This window comes from Bacillus rossius, chromosome 2 (assembly GCF_032445375.1).
Source record: "Bacillus rossius redtenbacheri isolate Brsri chromosome 2, Brsri_v3, whole genome shotgun sequence".
Classification (NCBI taxonomy): Eukaryota; Metazoa; Arthropoda; class Insecta; order Phasmatodea; family Bacillidae; genus Bacillus; species Bacillus rossius.
This window is the reverse complement of record NC_086331.1, coordinates 48973582-48993054: the sequence shown is the minus strand read 5'-3', so window position 1 is coordinate 48993054 and position 19473 is coordinate 48973582. Positions and strand designations below refer to the sequence as shown.

At 37.0% G+C, this 19473-nt stretch overlaps 1 protein-coding gene across 1 annotated transcript in view; it reads left to right on the top strand.

The window, feature by feature from the left end:
* The window catches only part of LOC134529275 (filamin-A), a 786080-nt gene that overhangs the window by 721334 nt on the left and 45273 nt on the right, over positions 1 to 19473 (top strand). The window contains exon 37 of the mRNA XM_063363172.1: positions 6668 to 6883. Coding sequence (XP_063219242.1) covers positions 6668 to 6883 — 216 coding nt within the window. The remainder of the gene's footprint in view (positions 1 to 6667; positions 6884 to 19473) is intronic.

The following is a 19473-nucleotide window of genomic DNA, read 5'->3' as shown; positions in this document are numbered from 1 at the left end:
CGAGGACCCGGCGAAAATTCTTCCAATCTCGTTTTCACACACCAGGTTGATCGTAGAACGCGAATCCGAGGAATTTCAAACCGAGGACCTGTGTAAGGTCCTCTGATCGCCACAGGTCCTCACATCCACGCTGAAAATTCATGTGCAGGTCCTCGTATAGGGCGCCAAACACACACACCTACACACACACACACACACCTACATACCTATACGTGTTTAGGGCCCCATGCGAGGACCTACTCCCTTTAGGTGAATCAGAGGACTCGGAAGTAACTGACCTGAGACAGTGTTTGCGAGGACAAATGTCTTAACAAGTGAACGAGAGGACCTTTCAATGCGAGGACCTACTGCAGTGTGGCTTCGAATGGTACCACTGTTGGTTTAATTGTTTCACTTGTCAATAAAATGCATTTTTTAAATTTTTTATTTGCGATCTCAGCAAAAATGAAGTTTATCATTACCGAATAAATGCTATATTTTTGCTAAAATAAAGTTTTTATAATCAATACATGTTATAAACTTATTAAAGAAATACTTGGTTTTAGTACTATGTAATCACGTGTGAATTAAAAGTATTTTAATAAATTATGCAAATTCATGTTTTGTCTATAAAGAAAGGAAATCAATTGCACACTTTTGGCTTGTTTCTTCAATTAATATCATATAAATATTTCCAGAAGTTGTTTAGGCCTAATCCTAGATTGGTAAACTAAAACATCTATTATGTGATACTTTGTATTTTATAAATTATATCTAAAGTCGTATAATGGAAATCGGGAAACACTTGTGTATTATCGCTTGCACAATTTGAAAATAAATTCTTTGCTTAGCAGGGAAACAGTCTCGCAGCTTTGTCTTACAGGTGGTTGTGGCAAACATCCAAAGCACGTAAATATGTATGTGTGACAATGAAATATTTCCTGCGGTAATTGCCAGATATGTAAAAGTATGATGGATTTTTAAATTCATTAGCTAAGACCAGTGGTGTACGGAACGGCTTGGGGGGGGGGGGGTGTTAATAGAGATACACCCCCCCCCCCCCCCCCCCCCAATGTGTGGAAGTTTTTTGCTCGAGTTGCGTTTGTTATTTTAGCATTCAAAAATTAATAATATTTATACCATTACAATATTCAATGTTATATCATTAAAACTGCTAAAATAGACCCATTTTTAACCTAAAAATCAAACTTTTTCGGGGGAGGACCCACGGACCACCCGCTTTATATGAGGAAGGGTGAATAGCCAAATGTTTAATTTCCCCCCACCCCCCCCCCAACTAAAATCCTGGCTACGCCTCTGGCTAAGACTTTTTTTAATGTACGTTGTTATAATAATCAAAACACGAAATACATGCTGCATGAATAGAGGCAGATTATTTCCAAACACATTTTAGTGTCACGAACAAGAAATTTGTTTGGTACCGTATTTATTTTTGCAGTATTTTGTGTTAGTAAGCCTTGTGCATTTAAAGAGTTCGTGAGGATCTAATATCACACACTGCGTGCATTACAGTGAATATAAGGACGTCTTCAATTGTAACAGTCCAAACGAGGACCCTTACACATTTTCGGCTTCTTATGCTTCGGCTTTCTGTTCGGTGATTTTGCCTTGTCGTTGTTCTTCCGCTTCATAGTGTTCGATGCTCGTGTCTTCATCTTCTAGCTGAATTCCTTTCGCAGGTAAACATTTCTTCGCAGCTTGGTTGCAAATGATATCACCGGCTCTAGGGACGTGCTTATATGACCCTCGCTCAAGTCACTTCCCCTACCAGCCCTCCTTTTCACTGAACTCTCCCCATTCCCGTTATCTTTTTGCTTGTATAGTAAACTCCCTATTATCCGCGGTGCAGATTATCCGCGCATGCTAAGAAAAAATAAAGCACATATGTAAAACTATATTTTATTTCAAATGAGCAAATTTGAACTCTACTGACGAGTGTATTGTGTGCAGTATACAGTAAAATGCCACAGACCTTCTCGAAACTCACGCAGTAGGCTGGCATGCGTTGCTATTTTTGTCTGTCGCGCTTTGTTTCTAGTCGTATGGTTGAGCACTTTTATGTTTACATTACTGAAATGTATTTTATATTAATTATTCAGTAAAATACTAAAATTTTAGCATCATTTAAAATGTTTTACTGTTAATTGTAACTTTTACTGTACATAAATGTTTAGATTTTTAAGTTAAAATTAATGTTTCCTTTTTTTGTTTCCCATTTTCGGCTCTTTTGCGGATTATCCGCGATTTTCACTATCCGCGGTGGCCCTGCCACTTAATTTCGCGGATAATCGGGAGTGTACTGTATACTAGTATGTCTCCAAGCAAGACAAAGTACATTCCTACAACTTTTAATTCGATATCTTTGTGTGTGGAGGAGTATTTAGTTTGTTGGGTTCTCGTTTACACAAAGGCATCCCTATCATGGTCTGATAAGTGATATGCGACGCTTGCCTTCTTCGAAGCCAGGGGAAGCGAGTGGCGTGGGTAAGTGTGGCGGTGCTGGACTGCGTGGGCCGAGGTCACTGTGCCGGCAGTGAGGCGGTTTGGGTGCAGGGCTGCGGCCCAAATAGCGATATAAAATGTAAAAGTTTTGGCGAGTTACTAAATTTACCGGACACAGGCAGCACCAGGGCCTTATAACGCGTTTTTAATAACAAGTAATTTTATTTTCTTTCAGTTCACTTAAATTTCTTTTTTTCTAAATTTTTTATCCGCCCGTGTCCGTAGGCCGTTTGGGTGAGGGAGGCCCAAGCTTCCCACCCCACTTCGTAAAGTTTTTTCGCCGTGAGTCTGTGTACCGCGTGCAGTTTCATGTTTTAATTTCCTAGTTTCTCAGTTTGAAGCATCTACTAATTATCTGACGTCTTGTAAACCGAGTTCAGTCGTGGCTACAAAAGTAATGTAAACTGACATTTTGTAAATTTTGTAAAATTAATTGAATAATCAATATCTTCAGAAAATCCAAATCTTTGATTTCACCACCGAGTTACACTTTCCACCTTCATCTAAAAAGAAAAGGTTTCGTCTATGTTTTGTCAGTAATGGCAGTCTTCAGAGCGTGATTGTAGGGCCTTTTGTTAAGAAGAATTTGCAGCTTCCCATTACAGATAAAACTGTCATGTTTTTTTTTGTGTGTATAGGGAAAGGATGAATGGGTTGATCTATAATTTTTATAATGCATTTTAAAATTCGTAACATAGGTAAAAATATTTCCGAATGTGTGGTTTTACGCAGCTGTTTTATGTATCGTGTGTAATGCATACAAAAAAGTAGACGCACACAACGATAGAGTATTAATCGTTGATTAAAATGGTGTAAAAAAATACATAGGTCACCGCTGAAAAACTCCCAGAATTCTTCTACGACGAAATGCATTTCCGCACATTTATTCTGCCGCGAAGTGTCTCCCTCGCGCGGCGTATTCTTCAGCCGGCGACTGGAGCCGAGGAGTGGGGCGGCTGCTGTGAAGGCAGCGGAGGGGATTTTGTCTGACGGCTGCTCGGTCACCTTATCAGCGCGTCGGGGTATCGGATATCGCGATAAGCACATGTGTTTGCAGGAAAAGTGTCTACCACTGAGGCCGCCTGGTCGGGAAGTAATAAACAAGCGCGGCTCCAGAGGAGGGACGCAGGGGGCGATAGCCCCTTCCGAGCCCAAATTTTACTTCTTATTTCTATGTAGGGAATATTAATGTTAACTTAAATACTTTTGTTAATGTGCTAAACTCTTCTTTCAATCATAATTTGTACGAAAATACTACATTTCAGTATTTGAGACCATATATTTTGTGAATATCCCAAGGGCAAAGTCATGATTATTAACAGCATCCTCCTGTGTGTGAGAACCCTGTCCGAGAGGTCTTCCTGGAGCCGCCATTGGTAAGAAATTCTAGGATTCAGGCAGTTATTCCCAGAGAAAACCTCAACCATTCTACGCCCACCATATCGCGTGGCGAGAAGACTCAGTAAGACATACTCGGAGCCAAGTGGAGGTTATCTGTAAGCGGAAAAAGTTGAGCGACTGTTATTTTTACACGCTTTATATTAGCTTCACCTGTATGTTTGTATGTTTGTAACCGACTCCTTTGGGTGCGATTTTTACCAACTTTAAACGTTCAGATTTCATTCAAACTTTGTAGATTTATCGAGGACCGATGACAATACACTAATTTAATAAGATTATTCCATTAGTCAATTTGCAAAATAAGATTTTTTTTAATTTATATAATTTTCATCTATAGTCAATAAGGCAGGAATTTATGTTAAAATTAATTTCCAACCATTATCTTTAGCCAATTTCTCTAATATTAACAAATTTCCAAATTCCAAAGAGAATTTTCAATTCAACAAAATAAGCAGAAATTTAAATTTACAATTTTTGAGGAAAGAGCCTTGTTTGCTGTTGTAATGAATGGTAATTGAGTTACTTATAAATAAACTAAAATAAATAGTAGAAAATAATTAATAGTTCAAAAAACTAAAAAACATGATTTGTATAAAAAAACCAAACTAATAAATATAAATTATAAGAAAAAATTAAAAATAAATTTTTGAAGGGTATCGTGAAGGGGAAGGGGAATTCCGCCTCACTTTACCTCAATGACGTTAACAATTAGAAACAAAAAAAAAACAATGGCCCTTGTAAAGGGACAGGCAGAGTGCCAGACGTGTTGTGCATCCCCTAAAGAAATAAGCGTAAATATCAGAAATACAAAAATACACAACTTTATTATTCTTTAAATCAAGCCCCATATGAATGTAGAGGGGCAACACATAACAAGAATTACGAAAGAAAGAATTATTTAAACAGGTACTGATGAGCAATACAAATAGCCAATATACAAATGTTATGTGCTAACGTTATTTAAATCAAGCAATTGCAGATAGAATGCTGTCTGTCCGGACGTGAGAGGTGCGGCGGAGAAAAACGGCAAACGCCCTAACGGAAAATGGGTCAAATGCAAGAAAAAACAAAATCAAAGAAAAGCACAAGGTGAAACACACTAGCAATGCAAACCAGAAAATTATGAAACAAATTCGGTGTCCAGTAAACATTACTTTATGAAGCCACAAGGACGCAAGCCAAACATGATGCAGAAGGCAAACTACAGAATTATCAAGAGAAAAAAAATGTAAGACACCGACTAGAGAACATCTCCTAGCCATGCGTAACATGGCGCGACGCCGAAGCACCCCTCACTGCGATTGCTCCCGGAACAGAACAGAACAGAACGAGCAAAATAATTACAGCCCTATATATAAAAAATCCAGATGGCGCTAGTGTCGCACTCAGTAGGCCTGGAAGGAGGCGCCTACGTCACGCGGACGTCACAAGGGAGTGCGGAGGGGGATTTAAGGGGAACGAGGGAAGGGGAGGAGCTGGCGGGCGTCTGAATGCCGAAGCGCACGTTGCATTTTAATAAGTTTTAATTAAGAATAGTGTGAAAATTTTTATTAAATATAAATTAATAATAGTATAAATAAGAAAAAAATTACACACAAACTTGACTCTTTCCCGCAGTACATTAAAGATTTGATCATTTATAATAAACATTGGGTAGGTGGTGTTTGAGGCACAGATAACGAATAATAGCTTTTAATCTAGAATTACTTGAATAGCATAATTTTCACGAAGCAGCTTTTAGACGCGCGAGCTTGTGAAATGAGAAAATATCTAAATTAAGTAATCTGGATAATTGCATATGGAGCCTAATGAAAAGCTTCATTATAAAGCAGAGAAAATACCACCACTTAAATGATTAAAATTGTTTATGAATACGATGTAACCTGCATCTAGCGAAGTCCTCGTATTCTGCTTTTCAGATATAGTGTTAAAAAAAATATCACGTCCTCAGAGTCGGCTGCTAAGCACAAGTGTGTCGTGACTGCGTCCTCGGATTCTGCGCTCACTACCTAGGTGTGTGTTTTTGAAAGTGTGTGGATAGCTGTGTAAGGATCCTTATATAAGATGAGCAACGCTAAATGATACACAGCGTGTGTAAAGACGGGTGACAGTAGCACAACGTGGTGGATACACATGCGAACTACATGGTTGACCCTTCACGTTCTATCCGAGGACCCGGCGAAAATCCTTCCAATCTCGTTTTCACACACCAGGTTGATCGTAGAACGCGAATCCGAGGAATTTTAATCCGAGGACCTGTGTAAGGTCCTCGGATGGCGACAGGTCCTCACATCCACGCTGAAAATTCATGTGCAGGTCCTCGTATAGGGCGCCAAACACAGTCACACACACACACACACACACACACACACACACACACACACACACACTCACACACACTCACACACATGCACACACGCACACATACATATACACACATGCACACACACACATACACACATGCACACATACACATACACACACACGAATAATTATTTATATTTAACCAGTGTGCTTTCAAAACACCAGCCTTAGCATTAAAATTTTTCGACTTTCCCACCTTCATTATTCTTTTAACTTTAGTAGCTTTACAGTGAACCTTAGTTTTCCATTTTAATATGTTGAAATCACCTTTACATACCAGTGCAAATGCGCCTTGTCAGACATGCTAGCACACACATTATGTGCATTATGATGTGGCCTTTTATACATGCAAATTTTCCAAATATATTTGTATTGGTACTATGTAACTTTTGAATTTCAGGACAAAAAACTGACTTCATGGTTGACACCTGCAATGCTGGCGCTGGAACATTAGCAGTAACAATAGACGGACCCTCGAAAGTGTCTATGGATTGTACAGAAGTGGAAGAAGGTTACAAGGTCCGATACACCCCTCTCGTCCCTGGAGATTACTACATCAGTATAAAATACAATGGCTACCACATAGTGGGCTCCCCATTCAAAGTCAGCTGCACAGGTAAAGAACTTATAACATCACCTTATACATACTTTAAAATTGGTACTTTTTAGTTTTCCAAAACATGTCACTCAGAAGACACTAAATTGTATTCTTCATACGAAATTGAAATATGTGCAGAGAAACGTATTACTACTTAAACACTCTTAATTCACATCTGCAGTTCATGATTCTTTTAAAAAAATATTAAAACATTGTTTTGCATAAGAGAGTTAGGTTTGTCAAGTATGACTTTATAAGTTATACTTTATAAGTTATTAAGAACTTTTAAGTTATTATTAAATTGTTCATTATTATTATTATAATATTTATTATTATTATTATTATTATTATTATTATTATTATACAAGTGTTTTTAGTTTAAGTAGAATAAAAAAATTACTTTAAATAGTACGAATGAGAATTGTAATCCCCTTACAAATTAATTTTTGCATCACTTAACGAAATCTAGGGAAATAAGACAAATAATTTATAAATGAAAGGTTATTTGGGTTAAGTCAGCTACAGTAACTATGCATAAAATGTTTGTTAAAATAATTACATTTTTTGAAGGAAAAAGTGTTTTATGCAGTTGTACCATACTAACCTTACACTTCAGTTTTTTTTGTCTTATTTCTGATATCAAGCTACTCCACATATTGATCCAATAAAATTTTGTGAAATGCAAAATACTGCAAAATTCTAAACTTTCCACAAAAAATTTGAAATTTTATTTTAAATGCTATATTCACAAAATAGTGATAAAATGGCTTTTTTTTTTTTTTTTTCATATTAAGACCCTAGCTATTCACATGTTCCCATTGTTAGCAGCAGCTTGGCAAATTGTATTTTAGTTTAGGAATATTACAAATATGTTATCTGTTAATTTCCTCTGGAATCTGAACAATTATTTACGTTTGTTTATTTTGTTTTCGAGTTGCACCTTCTGTTTTGTCATGGAGACATATAGCAAGTAAGCTGCTACTGTGTCACATGGTAGTAATATTGATTGTAACTATCGATGGGTCTTTTCTAGATGATGATACTGGAAAATGCGGAAGCTTTTTACATGTCAAAAATAAATAAAAAGTAGGGGAAATAATGGTGTCATAGGAGTGGGCCAATGAGATTGGAATAGAGTATGATTTCATGGCATTACCAAGGTTAGATGTTAATCATCACTGGCAAGTTCTGAAAGTATTGCTTACAAAAAATGTTTATTGCGTGTTCGCCGTTGTTTGGAGAAAAAACCTCTTCCTTGCTTTGTGAGTTTGTGGCAGTAATTGAAGTTATAGACCGCATGTGAAGTATAATTTATTTGTTTTAATAATAAAAAGTATGAAAAATATAGCAAATATCAGCAACAAATACATGTAAATTGTTAATAAACTATGTTGAGATTGGTTGAAGGGAAAAAAGTAGAGGTGAAATTACTTCCAAAAAGAGGTTAAATTTGATATTTACAAAGTCTATGTACGATAATATGTTGGAAAAAGATCCCGGTAGACCAGCGGACCACCCAAACATATGCAGCACGTCTGTGTCCTGCAAATTCTAGTTAGGCCTACAGTCCGAAAAATTCTCAAACAGAAAGGTTCATACTTAATAGACGCATGGCCCCGGCACCAAATAGTGAAATTATCCGCCTTGATTCGTATTTACAGTAATTTGTGAGCCGCCACCCCTGCATGTCGTTTCGGCACAGTACTTGAACAATTAAAAAACAAGGCTACGCATCTATAACCCGACAAGATAGAGCTGAACCTTTTACTGTGCATGCGTGAGTTCCCGAGGACCGTCGAGGGGAAGTAGGGGGAGGGAGTGACTCCGCCCTTGTCTTTGTCTGTCGCGTCGGCCCGACTTACACGAACACGGTATCGTACCCACGCAGTTGGCCAGCAGCAAAGTTAACTCTGAACGAAGAAATAACTCTTCGCCGCAGCTTTGCGCGGGCAACACTCAAGTATTTAATACCTTTTGTATGTATGTGAGCTCATCTCGCTCAGTCTCAGTTGTACGCCTATTGAAAAGAATGTAAAGAGTAAGGCTCAGTATATAAACAAAAAACCAGCAACGACAAAAGGATGGCAAGAAAAATACTAAGTTATTTTTAATGTAATAACTATTGGATGAGATTTCTCTATTGGGAACTAGGATTTCGTCAGCTTTTTCCAATACGCCAATCGTCTACAAAGGAAACGTAAGTTATTTAACAAGTTATTTTACAAACACGAATAACAAACTTTACTGTCAATTAAAATAAACAAGGCAGATGCCCGCACACAAATAAAATAAATGCAGCAAAAAAGTAAACCCGGGGCCCGATATACACATTTTGAGCATTGTCCTTTCCGGAAAGGATTTGTTATGAATTAAGAAGGCGGACACTCCAGCCAAAAACGCTAGAAATTGAGAGTTTAAAAATCACTATGTTGCGGTCTTGCGTCGTTCTTTGTTTAGGAACCATCCCATCGTTCAACTATTGTTTAATTTCTGGAAAACACCGTTACCATCAAGAACGCCAGAGTCGGAATTCGAACCCGTAGTCCTGGCCACCCGAATTCGAATTCCAGTACAGTTATTTGCGAAGGTGTACTTTTTTTTACAAACATAAAAAAAAGTCTTACTAAACAACATACATAGCTTATGGATATATATATATATATATTACAGTTATAACGCTTTATTAAAGTATACCTATTATATTCAGCCATTGCTGTCATGAAACTAGACAACCGAATGCTGTGGTGATGAAAAAAAATATCTTGATCGAATAACTAAACAAATTTCTGAATCATTCACACTTTCATGTGCAGTGATAATAAGTTTATCATATTATACAACTAACTATAATCTCCCGTGCCTGTCCCCACAACGGTGTGCCGCTTAAAATCCGTGACTTATGACCCGACGTGATGCCATGGATAGCGTTGGATCATGTAACTAGGACCGCGAGCTGACGGCACCGGACCACTGTTTCCCGGAAGCAAGCGACAGCTCAACTGGCCCCCACCCCGGCCAGAAGCTTCGGTCACGTGACTGCCACCTCCCTCCCCAGCTCTTCCAAGGTTCTTTTGTAACTTGTGTGATTATACATCCACCCAAAGAAAGCTGCAGGTGTACTACCTCACCAATCAGCCCGTACAAAACCATAGCAGTATAAATTTTCCTGCCCCTCGCACAGAGGCTTTTTTAACACATATTGCAACCAGAAAAAGTTATGAACTCAAGGTTACATCACTTTAAACTATCACAAAAATACCTTGAAAAACTACCAGCCAATATGATGGCTATCGACCTCTCTCTGTCTCTCTCTCTGTCTCTCTGTCTCTATCTCTGTCTCTATCTCTGTCTCTATCTCTGTCTCTATCTCTGTCTCTCTCTCTGTCTCTCTCTGTCTCTCTCTCTGTCTCTCTCTGTCTCTCTCTCTGTCTCTCTCTGTCTCTCTCTGTCTCTCTCTCTCTCTGCCTCTCTCTCTCTGCCTCTCTCTCTCTGCCTCTCTCTCTCTGCCTCTCTCTCTCTGCCTCTCTGTCTCTCTCTCTCTGCCTCTCTCTCTCTGCCTCTCTGTCTCTCTCTCTCTGTCTCTCTCTCTGTCTGTCTCTCTCTGTCTCTCTCTCTGTCTGTCTCTCTCTGTCTCTCTCTCTGTCTCTCTCTCTATCATTATTCCTGTGCAGCAGGTCACCTATTACATCAGTTTGTTTAAACAAAGAATCATGGCAAACAAAAAAAAGTAAAAAGGAAACTTAAGTTACCATTTATGAACAAAGCAAAACAGGTCCTACTTAAATACATTAAGGCACATAAAAATGTAAACATACACAAACAGGTAAACATATATGGGCTTATTTACTGTAAAGTAAGCAGATTGTTAGAATCACTTATAAAGTATGAAATATAATAAATTATGATCATAAAATGTACAGCAAAAACAGGGATATTCTTTAAAGAAAGATAAAGATTTAGGTAATTTAAATGATATCAGGCCACCTAACCATAGTAATTAATATTACATAACTAATGACAAAACCATTATAAGAATCTAAATGCACACAGTATTGCACTAAACAAACTCTGCACATGTAACTTTAAGCTTCTACTCATGGCCACTCATGACAAAAGATCGAAAATATAATCCCAATTTATTTCCAATTTTTTAAATGCTATGATTTCAAACAAAAAAGATGGAACATCAACTCTTATTACCAAATTCAACTCTTAGCAAATGATTACATCAACTTTTCCCAGATGTGTCAACTTCCAATATCATCTTAATTTCATCAGTGCACAATACAACTCATTTCAACACTGGCCTCATCACAAGTTTTACATTGTACCCCTCTGGTCAGCAAAGAGTATCATTGAAACCTCTTTCACAAATTCAACATCTTCAAGAACTCCAATATCAACTTAATCAACAACTTTATCATGATGGGGAATGGCCAAACAGAAGGAATCCAAACACCCTTGTAAAAAAAAAAAAATCAACCTCACTACCAGAAACAACCATTAAAATAAACCTCCTTGCCTCACAATGACAACCACAAAAATCTCTGCTCTCAGCATGATACAACTTTATACCCATAACTTGACCAATCTCTCCACACTTTGAAAATGCACTTGCCAAACTTCAATAATAACCCCCTGCTCTCTTTTTCTATCCGACACAACTACTGGTCAAAATCTCCATATATCTTTGCTGTAACTCCCAAAAAAAACTCAAACTTATTTACTTCTGTTGCACATAAATTTATATAATGTTACCATCCCTCCAGAACTTTTAACTTTTCATTATTACTCATTCAACTTTGTGACTTTCACATCCATAAAAATTTAAATAAATTGCTCACTATCAATGACTCATGGCTTCGTAAAAACTTTTTCAAACTAGTGCATATACGTCTTTTATTTTAAATATCTTGGTATTATAATCTTCAATTAAAATCATATTTATACCAGTACCTATTCATTAACATAAATCACTTCAATACAATTATTATACATAACTTCTACACACATTTCCCTTTATCGTGACACTTCCTTTGGCTACCATGCTAATTGACCTGAATCATGAGCTTCCCGAAATTAGGGACGCTGATTTATTTTACCTTTAGACAGCTAATCTGCCTTGGCTAACTATCAAATGTTTACTATATTTTATTTTTTATCCACGATTCAACTTGGCCAACTTTCGATAAATACGTAAATCTTACACAATAAAACAATATTCTTTTTAACTCATTATGCAACCTTCCATAACCTTAACAGTGACACATGCCAATTTGCATAGTTTAACTTATCTAAATTGTGTCCTGCTACAGATTCTACAACAAATGGTGTATCCTATAGGCGGAAAAATTTAGAATTTTTTCGATCCGTTAATGAAGATACTTTATGTAAAGCAATTAACACTTAATCACACTTCTTAACAACCCTAGAATTTATTCTTTTGTCAAACTTTTCTTTTCTTTGCTTTTAACAACAGTCTCTTTCCTGCCTTTTCCAATTTGTCTTTGAGTTATACAGTAGCACTGTCTAGGAAAACAATGATCCATTGGAGTTTGGTTGTTGGTAGTGTCTGCTGCATTAACTCAATCGGTGAGAAATATGTGCTCTAATGGCGTACATTGTTTATCAGTCCCTCCACTTCACTCATAGTTAGCCCACTGGCAATGATTTTCACTGCAGTACAATCTGAATAATCTACCTAACTTCCTTATCACAATCTCCACAGGATTTGCTGTGCGGGATGATACACTGCTGTGTATAGAAACTCAATATCTAGAACACCGGACAGTGTTTTCCACAATTCTCTCTGAAACTGGGGTTCGTTATCCGAAATGGTTTTCTTTGGAGTCTCCACCTCCTATGTAGAATCTTTTTAGCTTTAATCTGCAAAGTAGCTTGTTTGATGGGATACAATTTTACATACTTTGTAAAAACATCCAACACTACAAATAGATAATTGTCATTACCCCTCCCTCTAGGCAGTGGCCAATTAAAATCTACAAACACAACTTCTAGTGGTCCTGTTGCCAATGCATGCTGCATTGATCCCTTACATTTACTGTCCATCACTTTGGTTTTGAGCACATACAAAAACTACTACTACTACTACTACTACTCACTTTTGCAACAGATCTTTATATATCTTTGAATATACAAAACCGTTGAATATGTTTCACAATTTTTTTCACACTGAAATTTCCAGACACTATATGCATTAGTGTACATACTTCAGTTCTTAAAGTATTAGGTACATACAACACCCATTTTGGCACAATATTCTGGAAAAAGTGCCCTTTTTACATTACAAATTTTTCTTTAATAATATCTCTACAATTAGCCGACTACAATTCTTTCACTACAATCTGTAACCTAGGGTCCTCAGCAACCTCATCCTTTAATTTCTCCGAAAATTCCATCAACCCTTTTTCTACCTCCATCTGTTTACAAAGACTCCTGATATGAAATTCCTTTGCCTGGGTGGCCTTCACATCTGAAACTCCTCTAGATAAAGCATCAGAAACTACTTGTGTTTTCCCTGGAACATGTTGCATGTCCTGTAATGCCAAAAAACATCTTGTTGTTTTACCGTGTAACAATTTGCAATAAATAATGTGGCATAAGGCCTTGTGGTCTGTCAATACTAGTTTCTCTACCATAAATTTAAGGTTGTAATTTTGAACATGAAAATACAATGCTGAGCAGTTCTTGTTTTGTTGTGTAGTAGACTTCAGCTGTATTCAGTGCCATACTGGCAAAGCTGATGGGTACCTGTTCCCCTTCCTCATTTACCTGGAACAACATGGCCCCTATGGCCTCGTTCGAAGCATCAAAAGCTGTGTAAAATTTCTCATCCAGCTTAGGATGGTGTAGCAACACTTCCTTCTCCAACTCCTGCTTTAACTGTTAGACTGCCTGCTCTTGTTCAGGTCCCCATTCCTAATATTGTCCCTTTTGCATCAGCACAATTATTACTAAAATTCTGTATGTATTTCCAAAAAAAATTGGGAAAAAAAAAAAAAATTTTTTTTTCAGCTGCTTAAGATTTGTCAGTGAAGGATATTCTCTAATTGCTTTTAACTTTTCTTGGTCAATATGAGTGCCCTCTGCATTTACATTACCTAAAAATAATATCTCGTCTTCTAGAAATTCTGACTTATTTAAATTAGCAGTCATCCCACCCTCTTGTAATTTCCTTAAAACCCTTTCCACAATCTGATAATGTTCCTCAACAGCAGCTGTGACAATCATTATATCATCTACACAGACCTGCCAACTCTCACGATTTTGGTGTGAGGCTCACGATTTTAAGGTCCATCTCATGCCCTCACGCCAAAATAGTTTCTCCTCACGATTTTTTGGGGCCCCAAGATTTTGTTTGTAAAAGTTACAAAACAAGTTTTACGAAAGCTTACAGTAATGAGTTTCCATCAATACTCGAGTCACGTAAAGGAAGCAATTTTGCGTTTTTTAGCATGTGCCGTGCTGATTTTTCTATCTCACATAGTGGAAGAGGAGACATTGTGAAACGTGTCGCTACAAAAAAACACAACTAACACGTGAAGTGTATTGCTTCCAATAAAAAAATTAATTTTGCTGTGAACAGTGATAATAGTGTTACACGAGCAGAATGTTATTTTACATCTTTTTTAGTTGCGGCCCTGCATGATCACTACACGACAGCGCTAAATTATGTTCAACTAAATTAAATCTTCAACCTATAATTTGTTGAAATAAATTTTGAAGCAGAGACCATGTAACATATGTACAGGTATGTCACTTAAATTTAAAGATTCTCATTTGTTGTATTTTATTTCTAACTTGTATTTATGGGCCTGAAAATTTTTATCGAGGACCTCATGATTTTTTAAATTTGAATGTTGGCAGGTCTGTCTACATAAAGAGTAACCAACTCCAGTATTGTAGGTCCTAATACAGCCTGGAGTCCTCGAATGAAGTGTCTAACCGAAAGATTTAAGCCAAAAGGTAATCTTTTAAACCAATAAGTGAGAAGCAGTGCACAGCCTAGACTCAACAGCCAATGGAATTTGCCAATATGATGCAACCAAATCAATTTTAGAAAAATAAGCTCAACCCTCGATTTTCTGTAATAATTCATCCATGGGTTCTAGCAACTCAGTGTCTGGTATTATTATTTTATTTACTTTCCTGACATTCATGCATAACGTTACCCCTCCATTCTTCTTTTTGACAACCATTGGATTAAAATATTCCAAGTTTTGCCTCTCAATGATGTCGGTATCTATAATGTTTTGAATTTCCTGTTCTACTGCTGGCCTCAGCTGATAAGCTAATGGGTAAGGTCTCTGAACAAATTGTGGGTTGTTACATTAATATTTTTTATTGAAGCCAGGGAAATTTGCAAATTCCCTATGCTGTTCTTGCAAAATGTTTCTTAACACCGCCTGTTGCTGCTCAGTACCACTATGGAACACAATCTGAGTAACATCTGTTTTTGAAATATACTGCTTTTCCAAAAAAAATTACATTCCTGTTCAAATTTTCCCTCAAATGTTTTCCCCATTATTATTTGCAATCTAAACAATTGTAATTTTGTGTCTGTATCAAACCCAGTCTCTGTTCTTATTAACTGAATACACTGCCTGAAATAATCAATTATGACATTATTTCCCTGTAGCTAATCTGCCCCTAATACAATATCATTACTGGGCTCCGTCACTACCAAGAAGACAACCCACATTACTGTGGTATATGTCATACACCGAGAATAATAGGGCCACATTTAAAAAAAAAAAAATTTTTTTTTATATTTTTGTATATTTGTAATGTCTATGGCTATATCTATTCGGTATAACAAGGCCAAATATGTAGTACAATAAATATTCACCTGAGATGAGATATGTCCTTATTACATTTTAAATTTGTAAAACAGAAATCAGAATAATACAGCCACATGTTGACATGTGGCCTTATTATTCGTACAGCTGAGGGTGGGTTGGAATACACCAAGGCCATATTTTGACTTGTGCCATAGAAACAGTGCCGACATTATGCACTTCCTGATTGCTGAGGCTAAGAATAAACTTTCAATTATTCACTCTCCTGTAAAATTTAGTTTTTTGAGAGTTGGCTCTATTATTCTCGGTGTGCGTTATAGTATTAAGGTTGGACAGAGTGTGAGGGACATAGTGTGTGGTGAAGTTGGTAAGACACGGGACACATGGCGAAGTGTGAAACAGATGTAACGGGAATGAATGTAACGCAATTAGCAGTAATAAAGATTGGATGAAGAAGCAAAATATTAATGTGTTAAAAATTACAATGTGGCGACGAGGATGGGATTGAATCCAGTGTGTATCCGATTGGTCCTTAGTGCCAAATCCTGATTCTTAAGAAAGAAAACTACAGAGGCCAGAATGGCTGAAGCAACGAGGTATCTCTCAACCGGAAACTTTACGCAATTTAAGCTGGGAGAAGACGACTGGGAAATATGGTGTGAGAGACTTGAACAGTATTTTATAGCAAATGAAGTTGTTGAGGAAAAACGTGTGCCAATATTATTGACCTTGTTGGATAATGAAGCATATGCCTTGCTAAGGGATTTGTGTACACCCAAGAGGCCGCCAGAATTAAAATTACCAGAAATTATGACGTTCTTGACGAACCACCAGAAGTTAAAGACATCTGAAGTAACAGAGCGATACAAATTTAAGGAGAGAAAACAACTACCAGATGAATCAGTTGCAGAATATGTGGCTAGTCTAAAGCGATTATCGCTTAACTGCAAATTCTCAAACCTAGAAGAGAATATTTGAGACCAATTAGTATGTGGATTGCACGAGTCTGGACTTCAAAAACGATTACTTAGTGAACCAAAATTTACTTATGAAAAAGCTATTGAACTGGCTATAGCATTTGAAACATCAGTGCGTGAAGTAAAGGAAATGAAGAATAAAAGAGATTCCACAGAAGGAATAAACATTCATTATACACGCGTTCAAAGGAATTCCAGAAATATGGCACCTAAACAGCAAGTGACAACAGAAAAAGTGCCAGTATCGTGTTTTGTGTGTGGTAGATCAAATCATAAGGCATATCAGTGTAAGTACAGAAGATACAACTGTAGGGTGTGTGGCAAACAGGGTCATTTGCAAGCAGTGTGTAGGAATCAGCAAGAAGTGAGATCTCTTGAAGGGGAGATACACAAGATAGAAGCTGCACAAAATGATAAAAACTGCAAATGCACTGCTAGTGAAGACAGAAATGTAGAAACAGAAGACAGTGATAAGGTAACACCCCAACAAACTGTAGAGGTCAGTAGTACTACAAGTAGGGAGGACAACTTTGACTACTTACTAAATATACAGAATGGTCATGTTGAAACTGACATTAATTATGTTAGTGCAGATGAATTTGAAATAGAAGTACTAGTTGAGGGTAAACTAATTAAGTTTGAAGTAGACAGTGGCTGAAATGTTTAAGCAATAAGCGAGGACATGTATTTTAATAAATTTGAGGGTGTAGAAATGCAAAAAGCTGAAAGGAACTTTAGAAGCTTTTCAGGGGATGTAATTGAATGTGTTGGGATAATTGAGGTTAATGTTAAATTGAACGGTAAAACAAGAAAAATGTTATTGCATGTAATAAAAAATGGGGGGCCAAAACCCCTGTTTGGTAGAATGTGAATGAAAGAATTTGGTTTGACAATACATAACATACAAGCTGACAACTTAGTTATGAACCTGACAGAAAAATATCCAGAAGTGTTTACAGATAAGTTAGGCTTGTATAACAGAAGTGAGCTAAACTTAGAATTAAAAGAAGATGCCAAGCCAATATACTATCAGCCATATTCAATACCATATGCTTTGAAAGCCAAGGTTGAAAACAAAATTGATCGTTTGGTAGAAATGGGGGTACTAAAACAAGTAGATCACTCAGATTGGGGTACGCCTATTATTCTAATTGTGAAAGATGATGAAACTGTGTGAATAGCAGGGAACTTTAAGATCACAGTTAACCAGTATTTGAAAGTAGACAGGTATCCAGTTCCTAAAGTAGATGATCTATTGAGCACTTTAAAAATGGAGCCAAAAAATTTGTAAAGCTGGACTTGTCAAGAGCTTATAATCAGATTAAATTGAGTCAACAGAGTAAACCGTTACTAAATATTTCAACACACAAGGGTATTTTTGAATATCAACGATTGGTATATGGTGTGGCATCTGGACCTAGTTGGTTTCAAAGGGAAATGGAGAGATTGTTGCAAGATATACAAGGTACTGTTGTTTTCATAGATGATATATTAATCAGTGGCGAAACAACTGAGATAGTAATAAAACAAACTGAAAGGGTGTTGGAACGACTGAGAGATTGTGGTTTAACCTTACAGTTAAACAAATGTGAATTCCTAAAAAAATGACGTGAAATTCCTTGGTTATGTTGTGGATGAAAATGGTTTTCACATGGATCAGGATAAAGTGGAGGCCATTGTAAATGCACCAATCCCTAGAAATTTAGATCAGTTGCAAGCCTTTCTGGGTTCAGTAAATTATTACTCTAAATTTGTACCAAATATGTCTAAAAAACTGAGGCCCTTGTATGACCTTTTAAAAAAGGATGCCAAGTGGGTGTGGTCGGAGGCATGCGAATGTTCATTTCAGGAGATTAAGGAGATTTTATCATCTAACACAGTGCTGGCACAGTATGATCCAGAGCGGAGAATTATTTTAACTTGTGATGCAAGCAGTTATGGTTTAGGTGCTGAAATTAGCTAGGTGGGTAAAGATGGAAATGAAAGACCCATAGCTTATGCTTTGAGATCATTAACGAAGGCAGAATTAAATTATTCCCAAGTGGAAAAGGAGGCTGTAGCAATTATTTTTGGAGTAAAAAAAAATATTATCAGTACTTATATGGAAGAGAGTTTGTGTTGGTAACTGACAACAAACCACTAGTATCGATATTTGGTCCTAAAAAAGGAATTCCATCCATGGCAGCTAGTAGACTGCAAAGATGGGCAGTATTTTTATCGGGATTTACATATGCAATAAAACTGGTGACTTCTAAAGAGAATCTGGCTGATGGGTTATCTAGATTACCACTTAGTAATGTGTATCAAACTCAAATTGAAGCAGATGGGTCTTCCTATATTAATTTTGTTGCAAATGAGGTACCGGCGGTAACTATTCAGGAGGTTGCGAATGAATCCAAGAAGGATATCATTGTCAATAGAGTAATGCAATTTGTTCTAAAAGGTTGGCCAGAAACCAAACTGCCAGAAGTTTTTAAACCATTTCAGAATAAGCGACATGAATTGAGTATGGACAGAGGTTGTTTAATGTGGGGCCATAAGTTGGTGATTCCGAGGAAACTTTACGGGGTATTATTAACAGACTTGCATACTGGCCATATGGGCATAGTAAAAATGAAAAGCTTGGCAAGGTCATATTTTTGGTGGCCATCCTTAGACCAAGACATTGAGAAACAAGTGAAGGTCTGTGATGCTTGTATACATTTCCAGACAAATCCTCCAAAGGCAGAATTGAGTAAATAGCCTTGGCCATCTGGACCAAATAGAAGATTACATGCTGATTTTTGTGGCCCCATTCACGGTAAAATGTTTT